Source organism: Manacus candei, unplaced genomic scaffold (assembly GCF_025592945.1).
Source record: "Manacus candei isolate 608988 ecotype Guabito, Panama unplaced genomic scaffold, ASM2559294v1 h1tg000007l, whole genome shotgun sequence".
Classification (NCBI taxonomy): domain Eukaryota; kingdom Metazoa; phylum Chordata; class Aves; order Passeriformes; family Pipridae; genus Manacus; species Manacus candei.
Window position 1 is genome coordinate 2,981,122 of NW_026138055.1, and position 23,332 is coordinate 3,004,453.

The 23,332-nt window shown below is 36.2% G+C and overlaps 1 protein-coding gene across 3 annotated transcripts in view; it reads right to left on the reverse strand.

Moving 5' to 3' along the window:
• The window catches only part of ATAD2B (ATPase family AAA domain containing 2B), a 75,384-nt gene that overhangs the window by 26,894 nt on the left and 25,158 nt on the right, over positions 1-23,332 (reverse strand). For 2 of the 3 annotated variants that reach the window (XM_051810018.1, XM_051810033.1), the window contains 14 exons: positions 21,857-21,955; positions 20,854-20,965; positions 19,987-20,102; positions 19,001-19,175; positions 18,134-18,222; positions 17,201-17,360; positions 16,227-16,317; positions 10,211-10,522; positions 6,878-7,010; positions 5,130-5,316; positions 4,274-4,459; positions 3,495-3,630; positions 3,015-3,211; positions 332-491 (listed from right to left, as the gene is read on the reverse strand). In XM_051810018.1, the coding sequence (XP_051665978.1) occupies positions 332-491; positions 3,015-3,211; positions 3,495-3,630; positions 4,274-4,459; positions 5,130-5,316; positions 6,878-7,010; positions 10,211-10,522; positions 16,227-16,317; positions 17,201-17,360; positions 18,134-18,222; positions 19,001-19,175; positions 19,987-20,102; positions 20,854-20,965; positions 21,857-21,955 (2,153 nt within the window). The remainder of the gene's footprint in view (positions 1-331; positions 492-3,014; positions 3,212-3,494; positions 3,631-4,273; positions 4,460-5,129; positions 5,317-6,877; positions 7,011-10,210; positions 10,523-16,226; positions 16,318-17,200; positions 17,361-18,133; positions 18,223-19,000; positions 19,176-19,986; positions 20,103-20,853; positions 20,966-21,856; positions 21,956-23,332) is intronic. The other variant, XM_051810025.1, reaches the window with a different exon arrangement.

Sequence of the window (23,332 nt, forward strand, 5' to 3'; positions counted from 1 at the left end):
GTGCAGGATTCTCTACAGAGCTCTCAAAATTACGGTGGGGTTTGTTGCATACACAAAGTCTATTCACTGAAAAGGAGCTATCAAATTCGAAACGGAACTACAAAACCTAATTTATTAGAAAATAACTCTGAATGCTGTAGTTCTCCTGCTCTTGTAATGTCCCCCAGTGCACTATATGCCTCAGAATACTAAAATCACAGACTCTTAGGACTTGCTTATCCTAATTATCACATAGCATGCAGTTTCTTGAAATGCCTGAATAGCAACCAAACACAGGATTTAAATACCAAGCTTTCAGATTTAGATAGGCCAAAACAAAGCAGGTTCTTACCTCCAGGGTCTTTGTCTGGATTGTACTCCAATGCATTACTGCAGATCAGGTCAATGTCTGTTAGAAAATCCTTGGCTGTTAAATAGTTGTGTTTATCAATTTTGGTTATTACTGTTGATAGGTCCATTGGCTCTTTGATAACTTCAAGGTAATCTGAAACCTACAAACAAACAGCACACAGAAATGACACAGGACCATATGCATTCCATTTGAACACTGACAATTTCACATCTTTTATCCTTGGATTCATTCCACATGCATAGCTCTAAGACATTAACCAGACATTTTGATTTTTAAACAAATTTATGTTGAAAACAGAAGTTGTATCAGACTAAAAACAGAGGATTTCCAAAGCTACTTTTTCTTCAGTAAGTCACCAATTCATTTCTCAAAATTAATTTAACAGTATTGTTGAGGCAACACATTTTAATGTAAATGTATTTTTTATTTTAGACTGATTTATTTATAGTTTTTTATAGATTTATAACACTGTCTTGGACTGAAAGGGCAAAACCCATCACCCTAACTTGAAACACTAGGAAAAATTAGGGAAGCTCTAGTTTGTTCACCTTGTACGTAAAGTTCTCAATTAACTGAACAGTCAAATTATCAGGTTTTAAATGTCTTCTAATTAATACTTTCTTCAATCACTCATTTAACAAAGAAAAGTCAGGTTTTACTGATTGCAGACATTAGACTGACTGTACAGAAGGACAGTGTAAAGGAAAAGCCTTGTGTCACAGTTTACGATGAGCTTAGACCGTAACTGGAGATTCAGCAACCACTAGGGTACACTAAAAAGTGTTTAACATAATTAATGGTACCATATGGGTCTCAAGCTCGATAGTCAAATGCATCAGCACAGCTGCTGTAACAAAGTTCATTAAAAAAAAACAAACCTATGAATTTGTTATTTACTTTGAGGAAAAAAAACCCTACATTTGAATGTTTCAGTGTGATTAATTAAAAACGCTGGCAGTCTCTGAAACAGTACTGCATTTTTTCTTCTGAAAATCACCCACATATGATGGGAATTGCCAAAGCCCTGAAGAGTTAAACAGATATTCAGATCAAGCCATAACGGCTCTTAAGAATTTATTTTTCAATATAGTGCCTGTAGACATATATTACAACATAAACTAACAATAATGGATTACTTCAGTGAACAGCAATCTGTCACCTAATTCCTTAAATACAGGCATTGAAATTTATTATGAAAAATTAAAATGGTGAAAATTCTCTTTTTGTCTCCCTACATGGAAACATGATGATAACTGGTTCAGGGATTGGAAAGCCAAGCCACAGACATCCTTTTCTTTTAGCATGAGAAAATCTTCACTGGAACCTGTAAATGTTACTGTTGAATTAGCCAGAAAAATCCTTGACTTATCACACAGCAGCATTCTCTGCAATGCAAGCAGGAGTGGAACTAACTTTTCCTAAGGAAGTCAAGTAGACTGTACAACAGAGTCTGTTGTACAAAAGGAAAGGCTAGTCCTGTTCTTAAATGCATCAGGTGGGACGTAGAGGGTTACATTTGATTTCTAGTGCTGTAGTATATTAGCAGAGTTTCTGGTAAGGGTTTAAATAAATTCATATTTCGATTCTCTCCATCTACAAACCAAGGATACGTTTTGGTTCTTTCTTTACGTGCTCTTACTCATGTAAGTTTATACCACAAATGCTCTGGGGAAAGAGAATACCTCTACTACATGCAGAGGAGTTTCCTACAATAATGGACCTCCCAAACAGTTCCGTAAGAAAAATCAAACCAAGTTACTGCTCAGACCATGCTCATACCAGAAGTTGCCATGTTAAACAGCTTTTGCCAGTCTTTCAAAAGCTGTCAGCTACCAAACACTATGGAAAGGTCAAGTTAAGAGAGGACTACTGCATGGGCCCATAGAGATACCTGTTCCACCCTGCAAGGAGTTTACACTCCAAATCTGCTTTTTACAGTGCTGGATTTCTAATGTCCCACATTATCTTAATGTCTTCCAAAAGAGAGGTTTCTCTCTTTAGAAGCAATTAAGGAATATTTTTTTCAGTTAGCAAGCCTGTGCAAAGCTTGCAGTGGGCCAGCATCTGATCTCAAAGTCAGACAAACACAATCCTATTCATACAGCAGCACCTGAAAATAGATTTGCAGATCGAACTGTCTCATCAGTTAGGGGCACACACTCCATAATCGACCAGTTAATGCCTTATAATGTGCTACCAGCTGTGATTAATGGCAGCCACAAGCATTACTGCTGAAATTATTCAACAATACTATTAATGCTGAATACATTACAGAACACAGATCACTTTCCCAATATTATCATGTCTATGATTACAATGCTGTAAAAGCTTTTATTAAAGAATTATATCTACGGTATCAAATATTTCAGGAGCACTGGTAGGGATAGGAATGTGGGCATTTTAAAATGCTGGTTTCAGTTATAAAACTGAGAGGAATGCACAAGGGCTTTCGACAGGTCACTGGCAATAGAACATACTCCAAATCTTTGCATCAGATGATGAGGCTGTGAGTATCTCACCAGCTAAAAAATCAACACTCTAGACTGGAAAGATCACGGCTCAAACGTCTATTTTTCTTACTAACATAACCGTTCCCTTTTTTAATTTATATTCTTTTTCTAATAGCTTCAACTTCATTGTTTGCACATTACTGAAACAAGACCTCTTCAATATCCACCGGTTTGCTGAAGATGTTAAAGCGCTTGTCTGTGGCCAGCCTCTTGGTGACATCCCTGAGAAACAACCGCAGCTCTCGCAACGTGTTCTCTTCCTGGTCCTCCATCCGCTGTTTCTCTGCCTCCGACAGCTCCCGGGCAGGACACGGCAGTGCAAGAGGAAGAACTTCCAGAGCACGAAGAGCTAGGGAAAAAACCAAGAAGTCAGACAATGGAAATATTAACAACACCGTGGCTTTTGGGATTATGCCACTTCAAGTTCCACCATATAAATTTAATCTGCCTCATGGATCCTTAACCCCACAGCTCTCCGTCTTCCAAAACTGTTAACTCTAACTATGAAATTTATTCTGGGCACTGATTAATACTGCCACATGTTAATTACCCACACCTTTTTAAAAAGGAACATAACACAAAATAAAACATTCAGATCACATTATAATTGGTTTTACTGTAACTTAGTTTACCAGCCTGTTTCCTTCTTGGTGGGGGCATTGCTGCCTCATCAAGAATTAAGCCTTTGAAAAATCGTAATCTGTCTTCTTCACTTGGTCTTTGAATATAAAAAACCTCTTCATACTGGATTCTGAAAATACATTTCACCTAGGGAAAAAAAATATCGGAAAATTGAGTCCCCACTCAGAAATACATGATCAATGACCATATCAAAACACTAGTCACAAACTTTCCAAAATCAGCCACAGGACAGAAGACAGTAAGCTCTACCTAAAGCAGTGTTTACAGTAAAGGTAAAACAATACTTGTAATTCTCACTGAATAGTAACTAAACTTGTAGTATCCCACAATCCTAACAATGGCCACCTCTGCAGTGAAAGGCAGAGAAAGGGCAGGAGAAAAAAAAAAAGAGTAAAAATAATGTTGAGGGGAAAAAAAAAAAAGGAACTTCCCTCCCTCATCCTGAGCCTCAGAAGACGTAAAGCTAAAGGTCAGGTCTTTATATTAATCTGCATTTAATTATAATGCAGTAATTTACCAATATAAACAACAGACAAAATTAACAATTTTGTCTTCTCATCAGAGTAGCATGGAGCTTATGAAAAATCAGTAATATGGACATATACCCCTCATTAAGGAAAACTGCAAACATTCAATTAATACTACATTTTCAGTTTGACATATATTAAGTTAGAAAACCATTACAAAACAAAGTGGTTTTACACGACCAAAACATTCTGAAGAGCACAGAACTCCCTAACAACACCACCTCCTTCCTCAATAAACTTACCTCTTCAGGCAATTCACTAAACATGGACTCAGAGGTAGACAGTAGAAATATAGGGGAGAAAGATGGTATATCTTGCAGCAGAGTTAGGAAAGTAGCTCTCACAGTTTCACTGACAGCTTCCCACCAATCACCAATATGAGGCATGTAAACTATACTTGGTACTGTCCTTCGAGCTTCACGAAAGATCTAATTAAAAGAAACAGTGATATATAAACTAAGGAAATAATTGTTAGTATCAATTGGGAGTAACAAAATTTTTGCGGATTAGGAAATGACTCATGTTTGTGGTATTTTATAGACAAATGTTCCAGCAGAATAAAGTTATCTAACGCTAAAGACTTTCTAAACAAGTGTTTGTGACTCTTGGCTGTAGCATTCAATTATCTTACGTCAATATGCCAGGGAGCACAGAGTAACTACTTGTCATATATGTTTTAAAAACTCGCTATTAACTGATCGAGATGAAGATTCAACTGATTTGAAATCCATGCAAAATCCACTGCCAACTGTTTTGAAGCCTAAAACATTTAAAACTAAGCAAGTGAATCTAGAACCACAGCATATCAATTCATATACAAGTGAATAAAATGAATATCAGGCACCGAATACCAAGACTAAGATTACTTGGTATTAGGTATGTGATGAGGGGGCAGGTTAAAAATGTAATTACTCTCACTAGTAACTAGAGTTCTCCATCACCCTCTAGAGACCTCTTTATTTTAAACATGAAAATAGAAGGAGTCTATGAAAATCTGAATTTTAGGTTACATTCCGGCTGGCTGCCTTTACATTGGTGCAACTAATCTTTTACAGAGTTACATAACTGACTCATTACAAGAGAAATCTGAAATGTCACCTGTGCACATGACTCTTCAGGTGTTTTGGCACTGACTGAATACAGAGCTGGCAGGTCTAGCCTGTGTACAGAGAATTTTTCCAGAGTGTGCAATAGTGCTGGAGCAAGGTGCGAAGTCTGACCCGAACCTCTTTCTCCAGAGAGCAGTAATCTCGGTCTGTAAGAGGTTGGCTGGTGATAAGCTGACCTGCAACAGAATAACAATCACAAAAGTCAATTAACACACCAACGTTATCAGTGGATTGATATATATAATAAGATTATTTTAGAGTCTAGAAGACTTTCAGTAATGGGTAATAGTTTCCTAAAACAGCCTAAAAAGATTCAACTAACTCAACTATCCCTCAACACTACTTCAAGTCCCAATAACTCAAGTTTTGTCTTACCTTTGGTTTCACAACCATTTAATTCAAACTCATCTGTGCAAAGTTATGCATAATATTAAATTCATGACAATTTTCATTATAACTAATTTATTTAAAACTAATTCCTTGATCATATTAAAAGACTTAATGGACTTACAGTAAAGACAGCAATTTAATCATGTCTAGTTCAGTCCTAACTACTAAAGTATCTCTTCAGTAGCCTCAGGAATCCCAGGTCAATCCTTTCATCCCTTAAGTGCTGCCCAAGATTTTCAAGAAGCACCGAACATTTCAACAGTTTGTTTATTTAAGAAAGAGGATTTGAAGTAGGATTGAATAAAATCACTATTCATCTTGTATTCTAGCATATTCATACATTTCTATTCAGTAGATTTCCAGACAGAAGGAAGACTGTAAAGGAAGAACTCCAAAGTTGAACTTTTTGCTTGTTTTTTTTTGTTGTTGAGAAGAAATTCTCAGCAGTCCATACAAGGGGGTTTGGGATTTTTTTGTTTGATTCTTTTGGGGGATTTTACCCTGTTTTGGGGATAAATGAGACATGAAGAGAGAAGCATTAAGTTCTTCCATTAAAAGTCTTTTCCACTGATAGAAAACTGATTATAAAACAAGAAAGTTTTTAATTAATTTGCGTTTTGTCTCATCGAGGTATTTTTATCTGCACATCAGTCAGCTCGGGCAGTGAAACAAGACTGGCTGGTATTACTTCATGTTAAACATTCTGGAACAACGATGAACACTGCTGACCTTCAGCTTTTCAGTTCTGGTGGTGGAGGTTACATATACAGATAACAATTAAAATCGCCCAGAAAATACACTCTTCCAGATTCTCTTATTTAGACACACATCCACACAAATACATATTGGTTTTGTTTTGGCTTCCTCCTTCACAACCTCACAACAAAAGCTTAAATTTGGCATTAAAATACTTGACTATGTACCTCCAGCTATTTGAACTTAAATCCTTATTTTTAAGCTCCATAAATTCTGATCTGGCATTACTATTTAGCACAAAAATTTTAGCAGTTTTCCACAAGATGGCTCTACTAAACAGTACCACTAATGAACAGTTTTTCTAACTTCTATTTATTCATTCAGCAAACTCCCTGCGGAAACCATCACATAAAGCAGTCTAAAAATATTCTTAATATAAAACAAAGAAATGTTAATTATTGTTAATTACTGCAGGACATGGCCTTTCCTAAGAACATTCCCATATCTGGAACTCTTGACCATGCACTTAGATGTTTCCATCACAGAACACCAATGGCACCCAAAAGCAAAAGAATGTCTTCCTTAGCTCTCCTGATGTAGGAATTTCATGGTTTCATCTATCTGGTTATATGCATTTAGAGGGACACTCACATTGTAAAATGAAGGTAGGGTTTATGTATAGCAGCTGATGACTGTTTCTTTGGTGATCCTGAGTGACAGCTCGTCTCAAAAATTGATGAAGCATTCTCATCTTCACTATCATCTAATATTAGACTTGGTACATCTGTTCCAAGAGATGTATTAATTAGAACTTTATCACTTTTAAGTACATGTACAACAAACAAGAAAAGACATTACAATTTTGTGTCAATTACAATAAATCTTGAAATGCAGAAGAAATTACTTAAAACTGTCTAAATATCAGAATTCAGAATAATAAGTACTTATTACTTCAAAAACCAAAACAAATTAAATACTGTAGAAATCTAATAATAATTACAATTTATTTTTTTAAGTCACCAAGTTGAACAACTCAAATACAGAAAAGTTTAACTTGTTATGAAATGCTTCCTTTGGTTTTATTTCACAGCTGGAGGTTTTTTCAAGGATAGAGTCATAAAATTTGTAATTCCTCAGACTATGGAGAATTCTGTACTTATTTATTTGTTCTAAGTGTCCAAATTCTCACAGGTACACTTCTTCCAAAATTATTCTCAGCATGACTACCTAGACAATGTATTTTTATGAAGAATTGTTTTTCACCCTCTGATAATCTGGCAAAGAATATCAAATTACTTTTTATCAAAATCAGTTCAATGCATTCCATGTTCATTTACTATACCTTTACCTATTCTAATTTCTTTGCTAATACAGTGAAATACAGAGAGATACAAGTGTTACTCTCAAAAATACTGCACGATTTATGGATTTGCATAAAGCCATGGCACAGGTCATGCTACACAGATCAAATCATCATCACAGGACAACGGAATCACCTTCAAGGCAGTATTAAGTGTTGGGTGAAGATGCCACCTAAGGACAGTGCATCTAGCCACAGGGTCACAGGAAAAAATGTTAAGAGGCAATAGAAGTTCCCTTAGTTGGCTGTGTGATGTAAGAAACTGGATTCAGAGTAGGCTGGGTAGGAAAAATATTCTGCTGGCATGGGATGAGGACGTGCCACAATCCTTGTGAGGGCATCATACAGCCACACACCTGACAATCAGTCCTCAGGGAGCAAAGATGAAAAAGGCTTGCAGACCCCAGCCAGTGGCCAAAAGCTAGTCCACAGCATGAAAACACAGCATAGAAGCTGCTGGACGTTTAGCTACAGCTACAGACAGAGACCTTCAAACCAGCTAGACACAGGCCTCCTAACTCTGGGCTCACTACAGCCCCTAAACACACAGAATTTCCAGTATACCAGATGCAGGCCATAGGGTAAGTCCTATGCTCATGTACTGGATACAGCTTTTGTTTCCTAAAACACATAATTATTTTAAAATAATCTTTTATTCCCAAGCATCAAGACTCTGTGACATCCTTTGCTTGAGCATCTGACTCACTGAATTACAAGAAACGGCAATTGTTAGTGCAAAGCAGAAAACTAGATGTGGAGATTGTAAGCACACCAGTAAGCATCTTCTATATACCTGGCTTTGAATCCAAGAAAATTTGAAGCCCTAATGTATAATCTACATTTACATTTAATCATTGTACTTGAAAGTGGATTTTTCTGATTTTAACAAAGATTAAACTTATTCAATATTTTCTTGGATTTAAGGAAGTAAGAAGAAAAACTAAGGTAAAAGAAAATGTTAAAAGAAACCTTAGTTCATGTATCTTCAAAACTGAATATCTAAAAATACTTATAAGTATTCACAGCAGCACATTATCTAGTAAAACTACTATTTAAATCAATTAATGTTTCCAAACTCATTTTGTTAGCAGTAATGAGCAGCAATAAACAGGAATATACAGAATGTAACCAAAGAAGATATTCTGAACTAGAACTTTACAAGAAAGAGGGAGACACCAATTCTTCAACCGTAATGACAGTCTCTAAACTGGGTTTTACCAACAGGTTAACAGCATTACAGAGAGACTTAAGCATCTTAAACAACTTTGGTTATGAGAGCCTAATACAGTCGAGGGGGCCTAATAGGATCTAACTGCAGCTGTAAGCCAGCTCAATTCCCCTTACCCACCACCAGGGCTCCCAGGGCCTATCTCTGGCCAACTACAACTTTTGTTAAACCTCCAGCTATCCCACAGTCAGCAGAAAACTGACCTGACGAATACACCCATTTTTGGATGAGTTTTCTGGCTAAAATGGTTTAACAAAGAAACCTGAGGTACTAAAGTGGAAAGGATAGAGTAAAAATGCACAGCTGGGCTGCAGAAACTGCAGCAGCCAGCACAAGGATCAGCTTAAGCTGCCTGGACTATAGGATGAAAATGTGCTCTGGAACAGGAATGGAAAGTAAGTCACGACTGTTACACATTTGCTTAATAAGTGAGCTATTTGCAAGTTAATCACACACAACCTCAACTATCATTTACAGAGTTAGGGTGGTGAGGTGAGGGTGACCCCAGGTAAGAACAGTAGAAAACAGTGTGTCAGAATAAGCAGACATCAAACACAAGGTACCTGGTTCAACATTTAACTTCCAAGAAATGACCAGGGTTACTATTAGAGTATGTCTCAAAAGAAGAGCCGGGTAAAAAAACCCAGAACATATTGACTCACTGCCAATCAAAACAGTCAGTTGCATTCCTTCTTCTCCCCTGCTTCCTCAGTGCACTCACATTGCCCCCATTGCAGTAGGGTTCTGGCATTCACTGACCCCTTAGGGAATGATTTTACTAACTAATTTGGCAAAAAAAGCTAACTTGACAAAACAGCAAATAGTTCTCCACTTGCTAAGGCAACAGAATCAACTCAGAGGGCCAGGAGTGCACCAGACCAGAGGCAAGGGAAGCCTCAAGACTTTCTCCTTCACTAGCAGATGACCATTATGCAGGATAAGGTATCCTGGCTAAACACAGTCTCACCTGCTGAGCTGTGAGCTCCCAAAAGCTTCTGCACCATCAGCAAACAAAGGATTGGGGGCCAACACTCAGGACAGGGCCAATTTCAGGTCCTAATACACTGAGCAAAATGATCTATTTTTCTTATTTTCTGGCCTCTGATTATGGTCCATTATTTCTTTTATTTAAATTGTAAATTACTTGTGAGTTCTCCTTTTCTTTGGATGGCCCTCATACCTCTGGGACCTTGGTCTATAAAAGTCAGTTTATGAGATTCCACAACAACTTGGAATCAGCAAAAATAACTAGGAAACATCCAAGGATACTGTATTTATGTCCTAAAAACACTGATGCAAATACACATCAGATTTAAGGCTAGTAGGAGAAGAAAGCCAGCTGGAGTATTTCCAAATTGAAACAGCATTTGCAAGAAGAGCAAAACCACACACATACCTTCACTTTTGTCACCCTGGCTAAATTCAGCATGAGGGAACACCTTGTGTAAAACCTCAAGAAGTTTAGTGAAGGTCCGTTCCAAGAGTGGTCTGATCACAGGAGACAGTGCATGTCCTGAAGATGTCACGGCACGTTGGGAAGCAGGCACAATATTCTGCATTGCATGATAAAAATCCTGCGCACTGAGAACTACTGAGGAAACATCCAGCTGTAGTTTCTGACTGCTCATGTAAATCTGGGGGTAGCGTCGTCTCAGGGCAATCAAGGCAGCCTCAGTGCAAAGTGCTTTTATGTCAGCTCCACAGTACCCTAGTGCACACAAAAACAAAAATATCTTCCATTAAAAACAGCAATGCTGTGCTACATGTGTCTCAAACATGCCTCAGGCTAAAAAACAATCAGTAATACTTAATTGTGAAGGTCCATAAAGCATCTGCCAAAAGGTATTAGGTCATAATCTGGTGACAGTGTTGTGTACCAGGAAGTTAGATGGGTATATAAAATATACAAGAAATTAATTCCACATTGAGGTTAAAATTACCTACATTTTCACTATATCATATGATACATAGTGTATTTTCAGTCCTGGGTTATAGGTCTATCATTGCTCTTTTCTTTAACATTGTCTAAAGCATGTGTGGAATTTTTAACAGGCTAGTCCCTCTCCTCTTTTTTTATTTTAATATCTCTACATGAATATGTTCTTTAATAGCAAAGTAATTTTGTTACACTGAACATCACCAACTTTAAACTTTTACAGTCTGAGAAAATGAGCAGTATAAAGAAAACTGTTTCATGAACAGAATATGGAAGAAATGAAATCTCTTGTTAAAAAAGCATACTCTGGACTACTGGAAAAATGTTAACTTCTACTATCAAGAAAGATGTTTCAGACGTTTAAGAGTTTCATAATTTTACTAATATAACCAAAAATAGACATTAAAATGCATTAGAATTTTAATTTACCCTTTCTTTGTAATTATCTACAGGTGGTTACCTATAATTGCTTAATCATCATTGCTGAAAAACACAGATCTGATAATTATGAAATACTGAGAGACTTAATACCTCTGTGTCTTCTGCAGTACTAATTGTTTGGGGGTTTTCCCCAGAGCTAGAAATTAGCTTTCAAATTTTCCATCTCTCTCAGCAAGACACATTAACATGCTCCTGTATTTTGAGGCACCATAGCTTTATCTTTCAAAATCTGTAAAACAATATTCCAGTGAGAAAACTCTTTTAGCGAATTAGAGTCACTATAGGAAAACGTGTTGCACTGAGGTACTGCCATATAAAAGTTAATGGGTTTGTAACAAAGTGTTTATAGAAGCTAATTAATCAATTCTTTAGTTAAAATTATTCTCAGTCAACTGGTTTTTTTACCAGACTTATTCCTCCCCACCAGGTCTTACACCTTTCTGCACCTTTTCTTCTCTATTTTCTTATTAAGCTGAAGGGGACAGGTTTACATGGGATATTAGGAAGAAATTCTTTAATTATAAGGCACTTGAACCTGTCACCCAGAGAAGTTCCTGAAGGTTGGATGGGGCTGGGAGTAACCTGGTCTAGTGGGAGGTGTCCCTGCCCACGGCAGGGGGTTGGAATTAGATGATCTTTAACATCCCTTCCAAACTGTACTGTGATACTATGATTGATCTTTTGGCAGCACTAAGTCCCAAAACTGGAGCCTGCCTTGCTTCTCTCTTTTTAGCCTCTCATGTTCTTTCAGTGCTGCTGGCATATCTATTTTTACAAGATCCATACAGCAATAAGGAACAAAGCTGATTCTACACACAATGTAGAAAAATAAAAAAGGAAGCAATTAATACAGAAGACAGACACTCTTCCATGTCCATCTCTCAGATATATAAATTTGGAGGATAATAATAAAAGATAACAAGCCTTCAGCTATAAAGATGATTTAAATTAGATGAGACTTCAAGTTGCACCTCTTTCTCATATATACTTGAAAGTAATTTTTATAAAAAGAAAAATCCAGATGGAAGATCACCATAAATATCAGATGACTTCTGAAATTTTTAAACTAAGCTTTGTAATTTTATAAAAAGGTCAGTAGCTACAATTGTGACTTATCTAAAACATATGTAGCAATACACATCCCCACGTTACCTTGAAATAAATACACATGACATTTGAAGCATGTTCAGATATAACTAAACCACATCAAGAAATTAAAACTACACAGGCACACTCCAACCACGTGAAACTATTAGACAGTAGCTACAGGTGCATCAGAGAAATCAAAATCACAGTTTTTCCTCTAAATTCTGCTTTGTTCTTTAAGTATCAGGTATCACAATCCTATTTAAATTGGCCCTATTCTCATTCAATGAGCACACTGGAATAAACAAAACATGACAGGATGGGGGGAGAGCACTAAATTGAAGCTTAAATCAAAGGTATGCTGGAGATATACAGCACCCTGAATACCTGTCACCTCAAAAACTAGTTTAGTATGTTCGTGACAAAAGATTCAGCAGCTCAGGCACTATATCCTTTCCAAGTTTTCTATTAATAAATGCTGTAATATCACTTTCTAAGTCATTTTAATCACCGCTTGTACATCTCCAAAGAATTGCAAAATTAGGAAATAATAGCCTGTAGCCTATTTTTAAAATTACATTCTCAGGTGATCAGATACACAATTAGTCTCCATTTCTACTTTTCATTTCTCAGGAGCAATTACATTTGAAGACTAATAATTGGTGTCTCTTTTTGAGGGGTTCTCTTGTGCATACTGTACATCCATTTCAGTGACAAAAAATCTGCAAAAATCCTGTACCTTGTGAAACATTAAAGAGTTTTATATTCCTAAGAAGCAAATATACACTGATCAAGATGAAGAAAAACATGAGTGAAGTACTGTCAAAGCAAAATTAAATGTATCATGACATCAGTAAATATCCTGAATTTATTTTTACCCAAACTGACACTGTAATATAAACCCAGGGTTCAGTGATTTGCTTCCATTTTTGAAGCATCTCACAGAAGATGTTCAATTTGCCAGGCAAAATGTACTGTCACACCTTAACTCAGAATAAAACAAGGATTCTTGTCCAGTAGCCAATTTTCTTCTATCCAGCACCACCACACTCTGCTAAACATTTCTGAAGTCCAACTTTCAAAAAGCAGAACAGCAAAAAAGTGGATTCCCATGCAGATTCCCAAAGAATGCACTTTGATCACTGTCATTTTCAAGCCATACTCTTCCACCTCTGCTGTGCAGAAATTATGTCCTCTTTAAAATTTTTTCTAATACCCACCCTAAGAACCTACAACAAATTGCTACTGAAGTAGCAATGAAACGTTTAGGGAAACAATTTTGACCACTTCTTCCAATGTATGTCATTCAACTTCCTACAACTCCTAAAATGGACTGCAGAGAAAGAGAGCTAGCAAACAACTCAGCATGACAGAGATGAAAAATAACTGTTGCATTTTTTTAAAAGAATTGTGAAAAACATGAACACTAATACCAAAATTTCCCCCTCCATCATTACATCAGGATGGGAAAGAAAAATCTAACAAGATATCATTTTGCCACAAAATGCTCCTGCAATAATAAGCACAGAATGGAGTATTTTGAGTGTGATAGTTTGCTTCTTTACAATTTTACTTAACATTATTTAAATAAGCCTTACTACATTGTAAAAAGATTCATCTGCAGGATGACAGATGGAGGAATTCACACTTTTTTGGTTGCTAATGTTTTGTTTCCTACAAGACTGAGTTCACAGGTAACAGTCTCTCTACCTACAGAAAGTCACCATTCAGAAGAAGAGAATAAGCACAAGAGATAAGAAAGGATTTACAAAGCTCAAGGTATCTGGGACCCATCTCCAGTAAGGAGAAAAAACATAGTAATTACTTGTGTTTATTGAAGGTACTAATAAGACACGAGTGTGTGGTCTTCTGAGCAATGCTGTGCTCTCCCCAAACTGTTTCATTTCATCTCACACGCATCGCAGTCATGAGCCCATTCAACAAAGTGAAGTCTTTAATTCTCACGTACATAGAAATCTTCTAAAAAGGTATGTAAATCTGTAACACCTAGGACAAAAATCAACCCTCAGGAAATAACCTATTTTTTGTGAGTCCTGAGGCTTTTCCCTTTCGATTTCTTTCTAATTACACCCCCAGATCTTAAAAAGTTCGGAATCGCACATACACCTGTTTCCCCAAAGTCGTTCCCTTCGGGAGTATTTCAACAGTTTTCTTCCTTAGGATCCAAAAGCTTAAGAGTTAAGTGTCATCAAGTCTGCTGAAGTGGAGAGAGGAACCAACCATGCTGTGCGAAAAGCCTGGCCAGTCTGGGCAGCTTTTACTTGGGGAAACTGAGGGGGTGTTGTTTTTTTGGGAAGAAAGTTGTTTTTGAAGAAAAGCTGCACATGAGAGGAAACAGCAGACTGGTATATATACTGTATGTGTGCCAATGAGTCTGAATTGTGATGGCCACAAAGAATCTGGAAAGTCTGTTTAAATCCTCAGTTGCTGCAGATTTCACTTATAGAAATGATGAGGCAATCTCAAGGCGAAGAAGATAAACCAGTCTTACTTGCTGTTTTGAAAAGTCCTTGTAATAGTCAAAAAGTTTTAAACTTGGATGTATGGAAACACTTAAATTCCAAGATATAGAATGGAGACAATCAGGTATACAGTAGTTGTAGAGTAGGAAAGCCAAGGAAAACAGAAGAGGGTATTTCTTTTTGTTAGCTAACTTTTCCACAAAACCAAGAGGCTTTATGGAACACAAAGGATGTCTTCCCATCAAACCTACAAATGGCTTTCCCTGTTGTCTGAAATTTTAAAATACATAATTGTGTTCTCAATGAAAAAATAAGGAGAATTTTCCAAGAAACATCTGGGTTTTTTTCCCCACCTATTCCCCTCTCTCCCACTATGCAGCACCACTGTCTTTGCATAAATCAAGCAGAATTTACACGAAATGGGTTTGGCACGTGCTGTCTTATGCCCGGCAAAGCTTAAACTGCAGTTTGCTGGATAGTTATGTTTTCTCCTCACCAGAAGATGTTGAGGTCTTTGTGCATCAAAAGCGGAGGGATGCTGCTTCGGTGACAGATGTCCCTGTGGATGAAGAGGATAATTCGGATGTACTGTAGCTGACTGAATGGACTGATGTTCAATTTAAAGTTCTTAGATTCTCTGATGTGCTGGATTCCAAAGCACAGATATTTGAGACTGTCCTTTTTCTGAGAACTTCAGGGTTTGTCAAGGCAGACAGAGGATGTATCTTTGCATGACAAATTGCTGAGAAGAGGTTGTGGAGGTGTGTGCTTAAGGGTCATTTCCTCTGTTAAATTCACTATAAAAATATTTGAGCTTATTTCTGATTAAACAGCAGGCTTATCTTGAACAACCAACCTCCATTCAGTACAGCAGGTCTTTGGGAGCTCCAAAGGTGTATTTAATGTATTCATGGTGTGGTGCCCTTTTTTGCCCCCCAACCTATGTCTACACTTTGAAGTTGTTCTGTGCTAGCAATCTGAAAAAAAATTCATCTTTAGAAAGGCTGGTTAGTTTGTTGGATTTACATCAGAGGGGAGCATGCCAGTAAGTAAAAAACAAACAAAAAACAAAAGCCAAAAACACACACAAGTCCTGATTTTTTTTCCTCAACAAGTAGACAGAAAACCCCCAAGTGTCTCTATCGCTTTTGTAATGTACTAATCTAATGGGAAGTCTACCTAAAGATTCCAATTCCGACCTCATTTTACTTCTCTTTGAGGGGATGTATAAAGACAGTGATGTTACAGAAAGGAAACATGGTTGTATTTCCAAACAACTACTAGCTACTCATATTGTGTTTTAGTAAGACAGAAACATGTTTTGTTATCACAAAAAGTGTTGTTCAAAGTACAGAAGTTTAGAAAGGTAAAGATAAGAAAATACCTTGATACATTTAACATACCTTCAAAGTTTTACACAGAAGAGAAAGCTTCTACAGTAAAAGTACTAACATCATAACACTCACCAACACATTTTTCAGCCAGTTCTCCTAAGAAAGGATCTGACAATTTGGGGTTCCAATCCCTGGTATGAATTTGTAAAATGTGCTTTCGTGCCTGATTTAAAAAAAAAAAAAAGAGATCAAAATTAGCAAACCAAATCCATAATATTTTAGACAAAAATAATATTTATTCTTGTGAATCTGAAGTTATTTTACTGGTTTTTGACATATCACTGAAAGACAGTTCTATATAAAATAGAACTTAGTACTGAAAATTTTATATATAAGCAGTAATTTTTTCAGTATATGTTATATATTTTAATTGCTGTTTTATCAACATTATTATATGTGAACTCATCAAAACTCATGTTCTATTAGGAATCATCACAGGTTTATAATTTAATTTTTCATTACTGTACCTATGATTAACAGCTTCCACTGTCAAATGCCTCATCAATGAATGTGTTGCTGAGTAGCACAGCACATACACACGAATCCCAAAACAATGTCAGCTAAAAATTCTATAGGATCCAAATACATCTATCAATATACAAAGTAAATTTAATTTTAAGCATAATTCAAGAAATATTATGTCTGAGTTCATGAAAGCCTAGAATAAGGAACTGAAATGTTCCTGTTGCCAATACAATAATGTCTGGCTTTGCATCTACATTTTTTACAGACTTAGAAGTCTACAAGATTTAAAAAGTTATTTTCTCTTATCATAACTTCCAAAACCCCAAGTAGTTAGGGTTCATTACACAAATCCATTGTTTTTAGATAAGCAATAGGTTTATTGTGAATAATTTACCTATCCTGAAGATCTGAAGTTCAGTACAACTTCATGTATACAATCTGTTTGTACCACAAATGTCTTCCTAATTAAACATTCTTACAAGCAAGAATGTGTACTTTTATTTTATAAGCCTGGCTGTCAGGCATTCCAATGTTTAACATCCTAAAGATGTTTATTAATAAATCTCATTTCTAGGTTTTACCTTTTTATCAGGCAAGTTGAAAAGAAATTCCCTGTCAAAGCGACCAGGTCTCCTGAGTGCAGGATCTATAGAATCCAGTCTGTTTGTAGCACCAATTACAACTATTTCACCTCTATTATCCAGTCCATCCATGAGGGCAAGAAGAGTAGACACTATAGAGCTAAAAGAGATGTTTCACAGAAAGAATATATAGAGAACACTGCACAAACTTTTGGATTTTCAAATGCAACATTAATAATTTCAAAGGAAAAAAGCCACGTTTAAAGAAAACAGGTGCATAACAGTTTCAAGTCTCATATGTTCCATTAACCTCCTAGTCTGCTGGCCCCAAATTTCTTTCCTATTTCTCTCAGTTGAGTGGAAGGAGATATACACACAAATGCCACCACTTATAGAATGACAGATACAAGTGTGTTGCCATACAGAGCAGAGCAAAACTGAGACTGAAAGCAGCCAGGAAAATTTTCAGCCAACTGTTGTAAAAAATGTTTTAAAAAATGACATGATAGCAACACAAGATAAGTTTGCACATCATACTATCTAGAACCAAAATCACAGGGGAGTTCAGTTCATTCACAGAACATTAAAATTCATAATCTTAAAAAAACATTTTTTCAACTTGTTATTCTACTGGGCTGGTAACAGACAATCTGTTTAGAGCACAAAAACAAAAGAAAAGCTGTGGAAATCTTGCAGTTAATAACATGGATGAAGGATAATTGCCACTACAATTCAATTCCCAGCAAATTACAGTCTGCCTGGAGGACCGAAAAGATGACTTTCAACACCAAAGAAACAATCTGTCCTTTCTAGGGTAAGTGGGCTCCAGAAAAAGTAAAAACCTTTCCTGGGAACTGAATAAAGTTACATTTAAGGGTTTACCAAGATAACACAGCATATACCAACATAATGGCAGCATATGAGAAATATTACCTGTGAATCTGATCTTGTCTGCTAGAACGAACTGGAGCCAAGCCATCTATCTCATCAAAAAAGATTATAGAGGGTCTCATCAAGTATGCCTGGTATGCAATAAATTAAAAAAACTGAATTAACTGTTAATTCATAATTTATCCATCAACACTGAAAACTGTTCTTACTATAAAGCATTAACATGGTAAACTGACACATACATTGAGACGTATTTGTCAAAACGTGTACAGTCTGAAAAGAAAACTGAATTTTCAACTATAGCACTGTTTGAAAGCAAAACAGGCTGCAGTCTGCTGTGAGTAAGCAAGATGGCACCAGTGTACCAGTTTTACTGTGTGCTGGACAGGTTAAAGACAAACTGAGACACACTCAGTTACAGAAAACATGATCTTATCTGCTCATAACCTGTTTTGTTTAGACATACCTATCTGAAAACTACTTGTCTTTGAGCTACTGCATTTCACTTATGTGACTCTCTCTTCTGTCCCATCTCTTCTGAGCCGAATAAGAACAGTATAACAGACACAAAACTGACACAATTGTGCATCCTCCTCTGTAGCATTTATCTTGAACATGCCAGTCAACCTCAAACTCACTGATTCAATTTTTTTTTCCAATTTTTACCCAAACTACTTTGCTTTATTAATGGACAAGTCAAGAGACTTCTTCCTCTCAGTTTTCAGAGGAAGAAAAACTGTTGTCAATATTCCTCTATTCTTTTCATCTACATATGTCATTTGGACAAATCCTGCTTAATTTATGAAAATTTACAAATATTTAGCTTCAATTGCAAATAACTTTGGCTGCATAAACCACAAAAAACAACATACAGAGAAATTATATGAAAAATATGTATTTTCTTCTAACCTGATCAAAAAGGAGTCGAAGCTGACGTTCGGATTCACCAACCCACTTACTGAGACAGTCTGCTCCTTTCCTCATAAAGAAAGCCACCTTTTTGTCTCCTTGACTGCACTCATTAGCTAGAGCTCTAGCTACCAAGGTTTTACCTGTTCCAGGAGGACCATAGAATAAACAGCCCCTGAAGATAAATGGATCAACACAGTCACAAACTTATTTTATGTCTCCTGAAAAACTCCAAGTCAAATTTTATAATGAAGACAGGGAGCCTGGAGAAGAAAGACTAAAGATCTCATATTATTATTTAGTGTATTAACATGACTTCATAAAATCTAAGTTTGTTTTATTCTTTCAAATCAGTAAAACTTTGATTTGTAAAGATCATTAATTAATGGCATACTAAGTTTCCAAAGGATACTTTCACATTAGTTGAACACGTCCTCAAATATTAGAACTTAGGTTAATACCTGAGTCAGTGTTTGTTACTTCTTTGGAAAGAAGGAATTCCTTTAAATTACAAAAATACCCCAACATTTTCAATTTACTTAGATTCCATGTACCCATTTAAATAACATACCAAGAGGTCTGATTAAGAAATACTAAAATCATAATATAACATTATTGAGATTACACCTATAAAAGAAACATCAGCATTTCACTTGATTTAGTAAAATATTTGATAACATAATGGGGGGAAAAAAAGGCAAGGTACTACTAAATAGAACACTAAATAGAATCTTTCTTTAACCAAATCACCAAGTTTACCTTCATATCACAAGAAAAATAAACTAAATATTTTTTTTAAATAAAGAATTGTTTAACTCTTCATCCTGCTTATTACATTCTGATAGACAACTGAGGTAGCAAACACATAGGTCCATTTGAACTGTAAAACACTTCAGGGAGAGAATCAATCTCCTATGTGTTTTCAAGTGAAGCATTCTTCAGAGCTTAATAAAATAAAACAAAGCAATATGAATAAATGCACCTACCTCGGTGGCTGAATTTTGAATTTTTCAAATATTTCTGGATAGAGAAGAGGAAACACTACCATTTCCTTAAGTGCAAGGATATGATGGCTCAATCCCCCTATACTGTCAAAACATACCTTAGGAAAAAGAAAACAGAGCATATAAAGCTTATATTGTAACAGCTTTCCACAAAAATATCTTTACTTATAAAATATTTGAAAACAAATTACAAAAACCACTGCACTGACCAACAGGAATTCTCTGAATTTTGAAAGTGTAAAGAAACAGTTGAGAAAGTCAATTCTTGGCTGCCCACACGAAATTTATCTGGTTTGCAAGCTAACTGTGCCAGGGATGCCTGAACACCTACAGAGATCCAGCCTAAGTCCCAGATCATCTTTAAGCTCAGGCACAGCATAATGTGAATATAATCAAAGCACCTCTAGACAGAGGTTCAGCTCCAGTAGTAATTCAGCAGCTTCTGCACAGCACACACCAAAGCTGATGTGCATCGTTGGTTCTGAACACACAGGACCCACATGGTACCAGAGTTAACCAGTCCAGAGAGTCAGGATCTCTGTTTCCTGCACTGCTCAGCATATCCCAGTTTCCACTAGTACAAGTAATCACAAACTGACTGTAAGCAAAGAAACACAGTTGGGCAATTGATGTTTTGGCTTATTTATGACATGCATGCAGCCTGCTGACTACCCACAGGCCAAAAGCAAGTGCCTTGCAGTCTAAAGAAATAAACAGACAAAAGCTTTGGAAAAAATAAAGAGATCAGCGAGCTTCTTATGAATTTACTTCAACTCTAATAAGAGGCTTTGGAGAATTCTACTTGTACATAATTGGGTGAAGGAAATAAAAAGTTCTAACAGAACTTACCGATTTATCAACAATCATAGGGTCAACATCAGCCAAACTGGCCCCAACTTTCACACGTTCTCGAAGGATTCCACTAGCTAAGTCTTCTGCTCTGAAGTTCAAAGGCAGGCACCTGTTCAACAACAAACAAAACAGCAAATAAATACTTTTCTGTTTTGTTCATTTGCTTGAAGGGAAGAACCAAGAGATTAAATGCCTTCTACTACGTAAAGAGACAACCTTTCTGGATCGGTAAGGCAAACAAAACTGACTCTTTTTACTGTGGTAATTATTACTGCGTATGTGGAAGTTCCTTACATAAAGTTAGTTTTATGCTTCCATACAGGTACTTCAATCTGGACAACTAGGCTGTACAGACTATTTTGATTAAACACAGAAGAAACATTTCCTTGCTTTAAAGATGTAGTACATAGGTAGTATCAGGTCAACTACACAGATAAAGGTACCAGTAAAGACACAAGTTACACTCAGAACTGTACTTCTGGTAGTTGTATAATCGCTTGAATTCCTCATGATGGAAAAGGGAACAGTGTGGCAGAGAGGAAGAGTTGGAAAAAAAAGAACAGGAAACTTTTTTTTCTGCTGAATTTTCCAACTAATGCATCTACGGCAGTAAGTAAATTCACTTATAAATCTTCCACTTTTAGATAACTGCTAAATAAATTTAAGGTCTACAGAATATGTGTTGGGTGTGTAGAATGCATGAATTGTTACACAAGAGGAAGAGGGAAGAGTTAGTACTGGGAGTATAACTGAATTAACTGGGACCAAGTAACACCAAGAACAGAAATTTATTTTAACCAACAGAAGCAATCTTATAACCCAACTGAATCAAACAGCTATTCTTATCTTTCCATCTTTTTATCACTATTATTAATTATCTACTCATAAGACTTCAAGATCTATATTAATGTGACCAGCAGTTTTCCTAAACCATGTCTGCAGAATCAAATGATGCATAATAGAAATCAAACCCTTCTAAAGACCAAGGATGTTTTGATACCTATTTCTTGCTCTGGCTATGCTTTTAGATTTTCTTCTTTCAAAGCGTTCTTCATCTGAAGAGGTTGTATCACTGCTGTGAATGGCATGCTTCTTTCTCCTGTTGAAGTGGCAAAACAAACAGAAAACTCAGTCCTTTTTGCAGTAGAATGGTATTTTTGGGGTTTTTTTACAGTACTGTTCAGGTTTGAGATGCACAGAAATTTTACCTTCGTTAAGTATCTGAGAGGGGAACAACAGCTCTTACCACAGGGATTATCTGATTTCAAGATGAACATCACTAAAACAGTAGAACCCCATAAGATATGTAGTCCAGTCCATGTTGCCTCAGCAATGTGATTTGAGTATTCAATCAATAAGCTGCAACTGTACTTAGGAAAACGTCCAACCACTTTAGCCACCTCTAACGCAAGAGAGGTATCAAGATCTCCTTACTCAGTTTGATGGTTTCATTTAAATATTCTCTGAAAAAAATCCATACTTCCCAAAGAACACAGTCTCTTTTTATGAGGTTATTCATTCTGAACAGCAGAACAGTTTCATAAAATACCAGTACTGTAGTTTAACTTCTCATCTGAATCCAAGTAAAATGACTATTCAAAGTCTGAATGAACCGTTTCTTATTTTAGTATGACCGTATCTCAGAAAACTGAGTATTTCAGAAATATCAGAGAACGTACATTAAATCTTCCGTACAAAAAGGTGCGGAGTTTGATATCGGTTTGAAAAATTCAGCACTTTTTTCATGAAAAAGCTGGCTACTAGTAAAAACTCTTGGATTTTAGGTGAATATAGTGAGCTGCATCATTTGTATGACTACAATAATGCACTGAACTAGCTGGTTTTTGCCAATGGATAACATGGTCAATCAGTTTTACTGATCAGTGACCAAAAACGAGATAAATGTCAAAGTATCACAAGGAGAATATCACACAATTGGCAAGACATTTTATGATAGTGTCCTGACAAGAAAGGATAAAATGAGAGTGGAGCAATGAGCAGACTGCAGTGATAATAGTTTTCACTCTGCATATCTTAATAGTAAGTACAAGTCGTGAGATTATCTAACACAATGTCATCTGAACTTCAAGGGGAGGAAGAACTCTTATTTGTATTACAAAGAAACTTTAGAATCATAAGATTCATCTATTCATTTACTTTTCATATTTTTACTACACCATTAAATTGAGCAATAAGACAAGTGTTTCAGCTATGACTAGCATTCGTTTACTTGGATTCTGTTCATGGACAGATTTGTCTTTTTGAAGCTTTGACTAAGTTTATTTCTTAAAAAATGTATTAAGCTGTAATCTCATCTGTTTTGTTACATAAAGCCTGCTGACAGTTTCCAAGACAACTTGGTATATTCCAGACTTCTTTGACACAAAACATAAGAGTCAAAAATTATGCTTGCTAAATATTTTATTAAATTGTTGATAATCCTTGGATGAAACTTGAACTGAAAGAAAACAAAAAA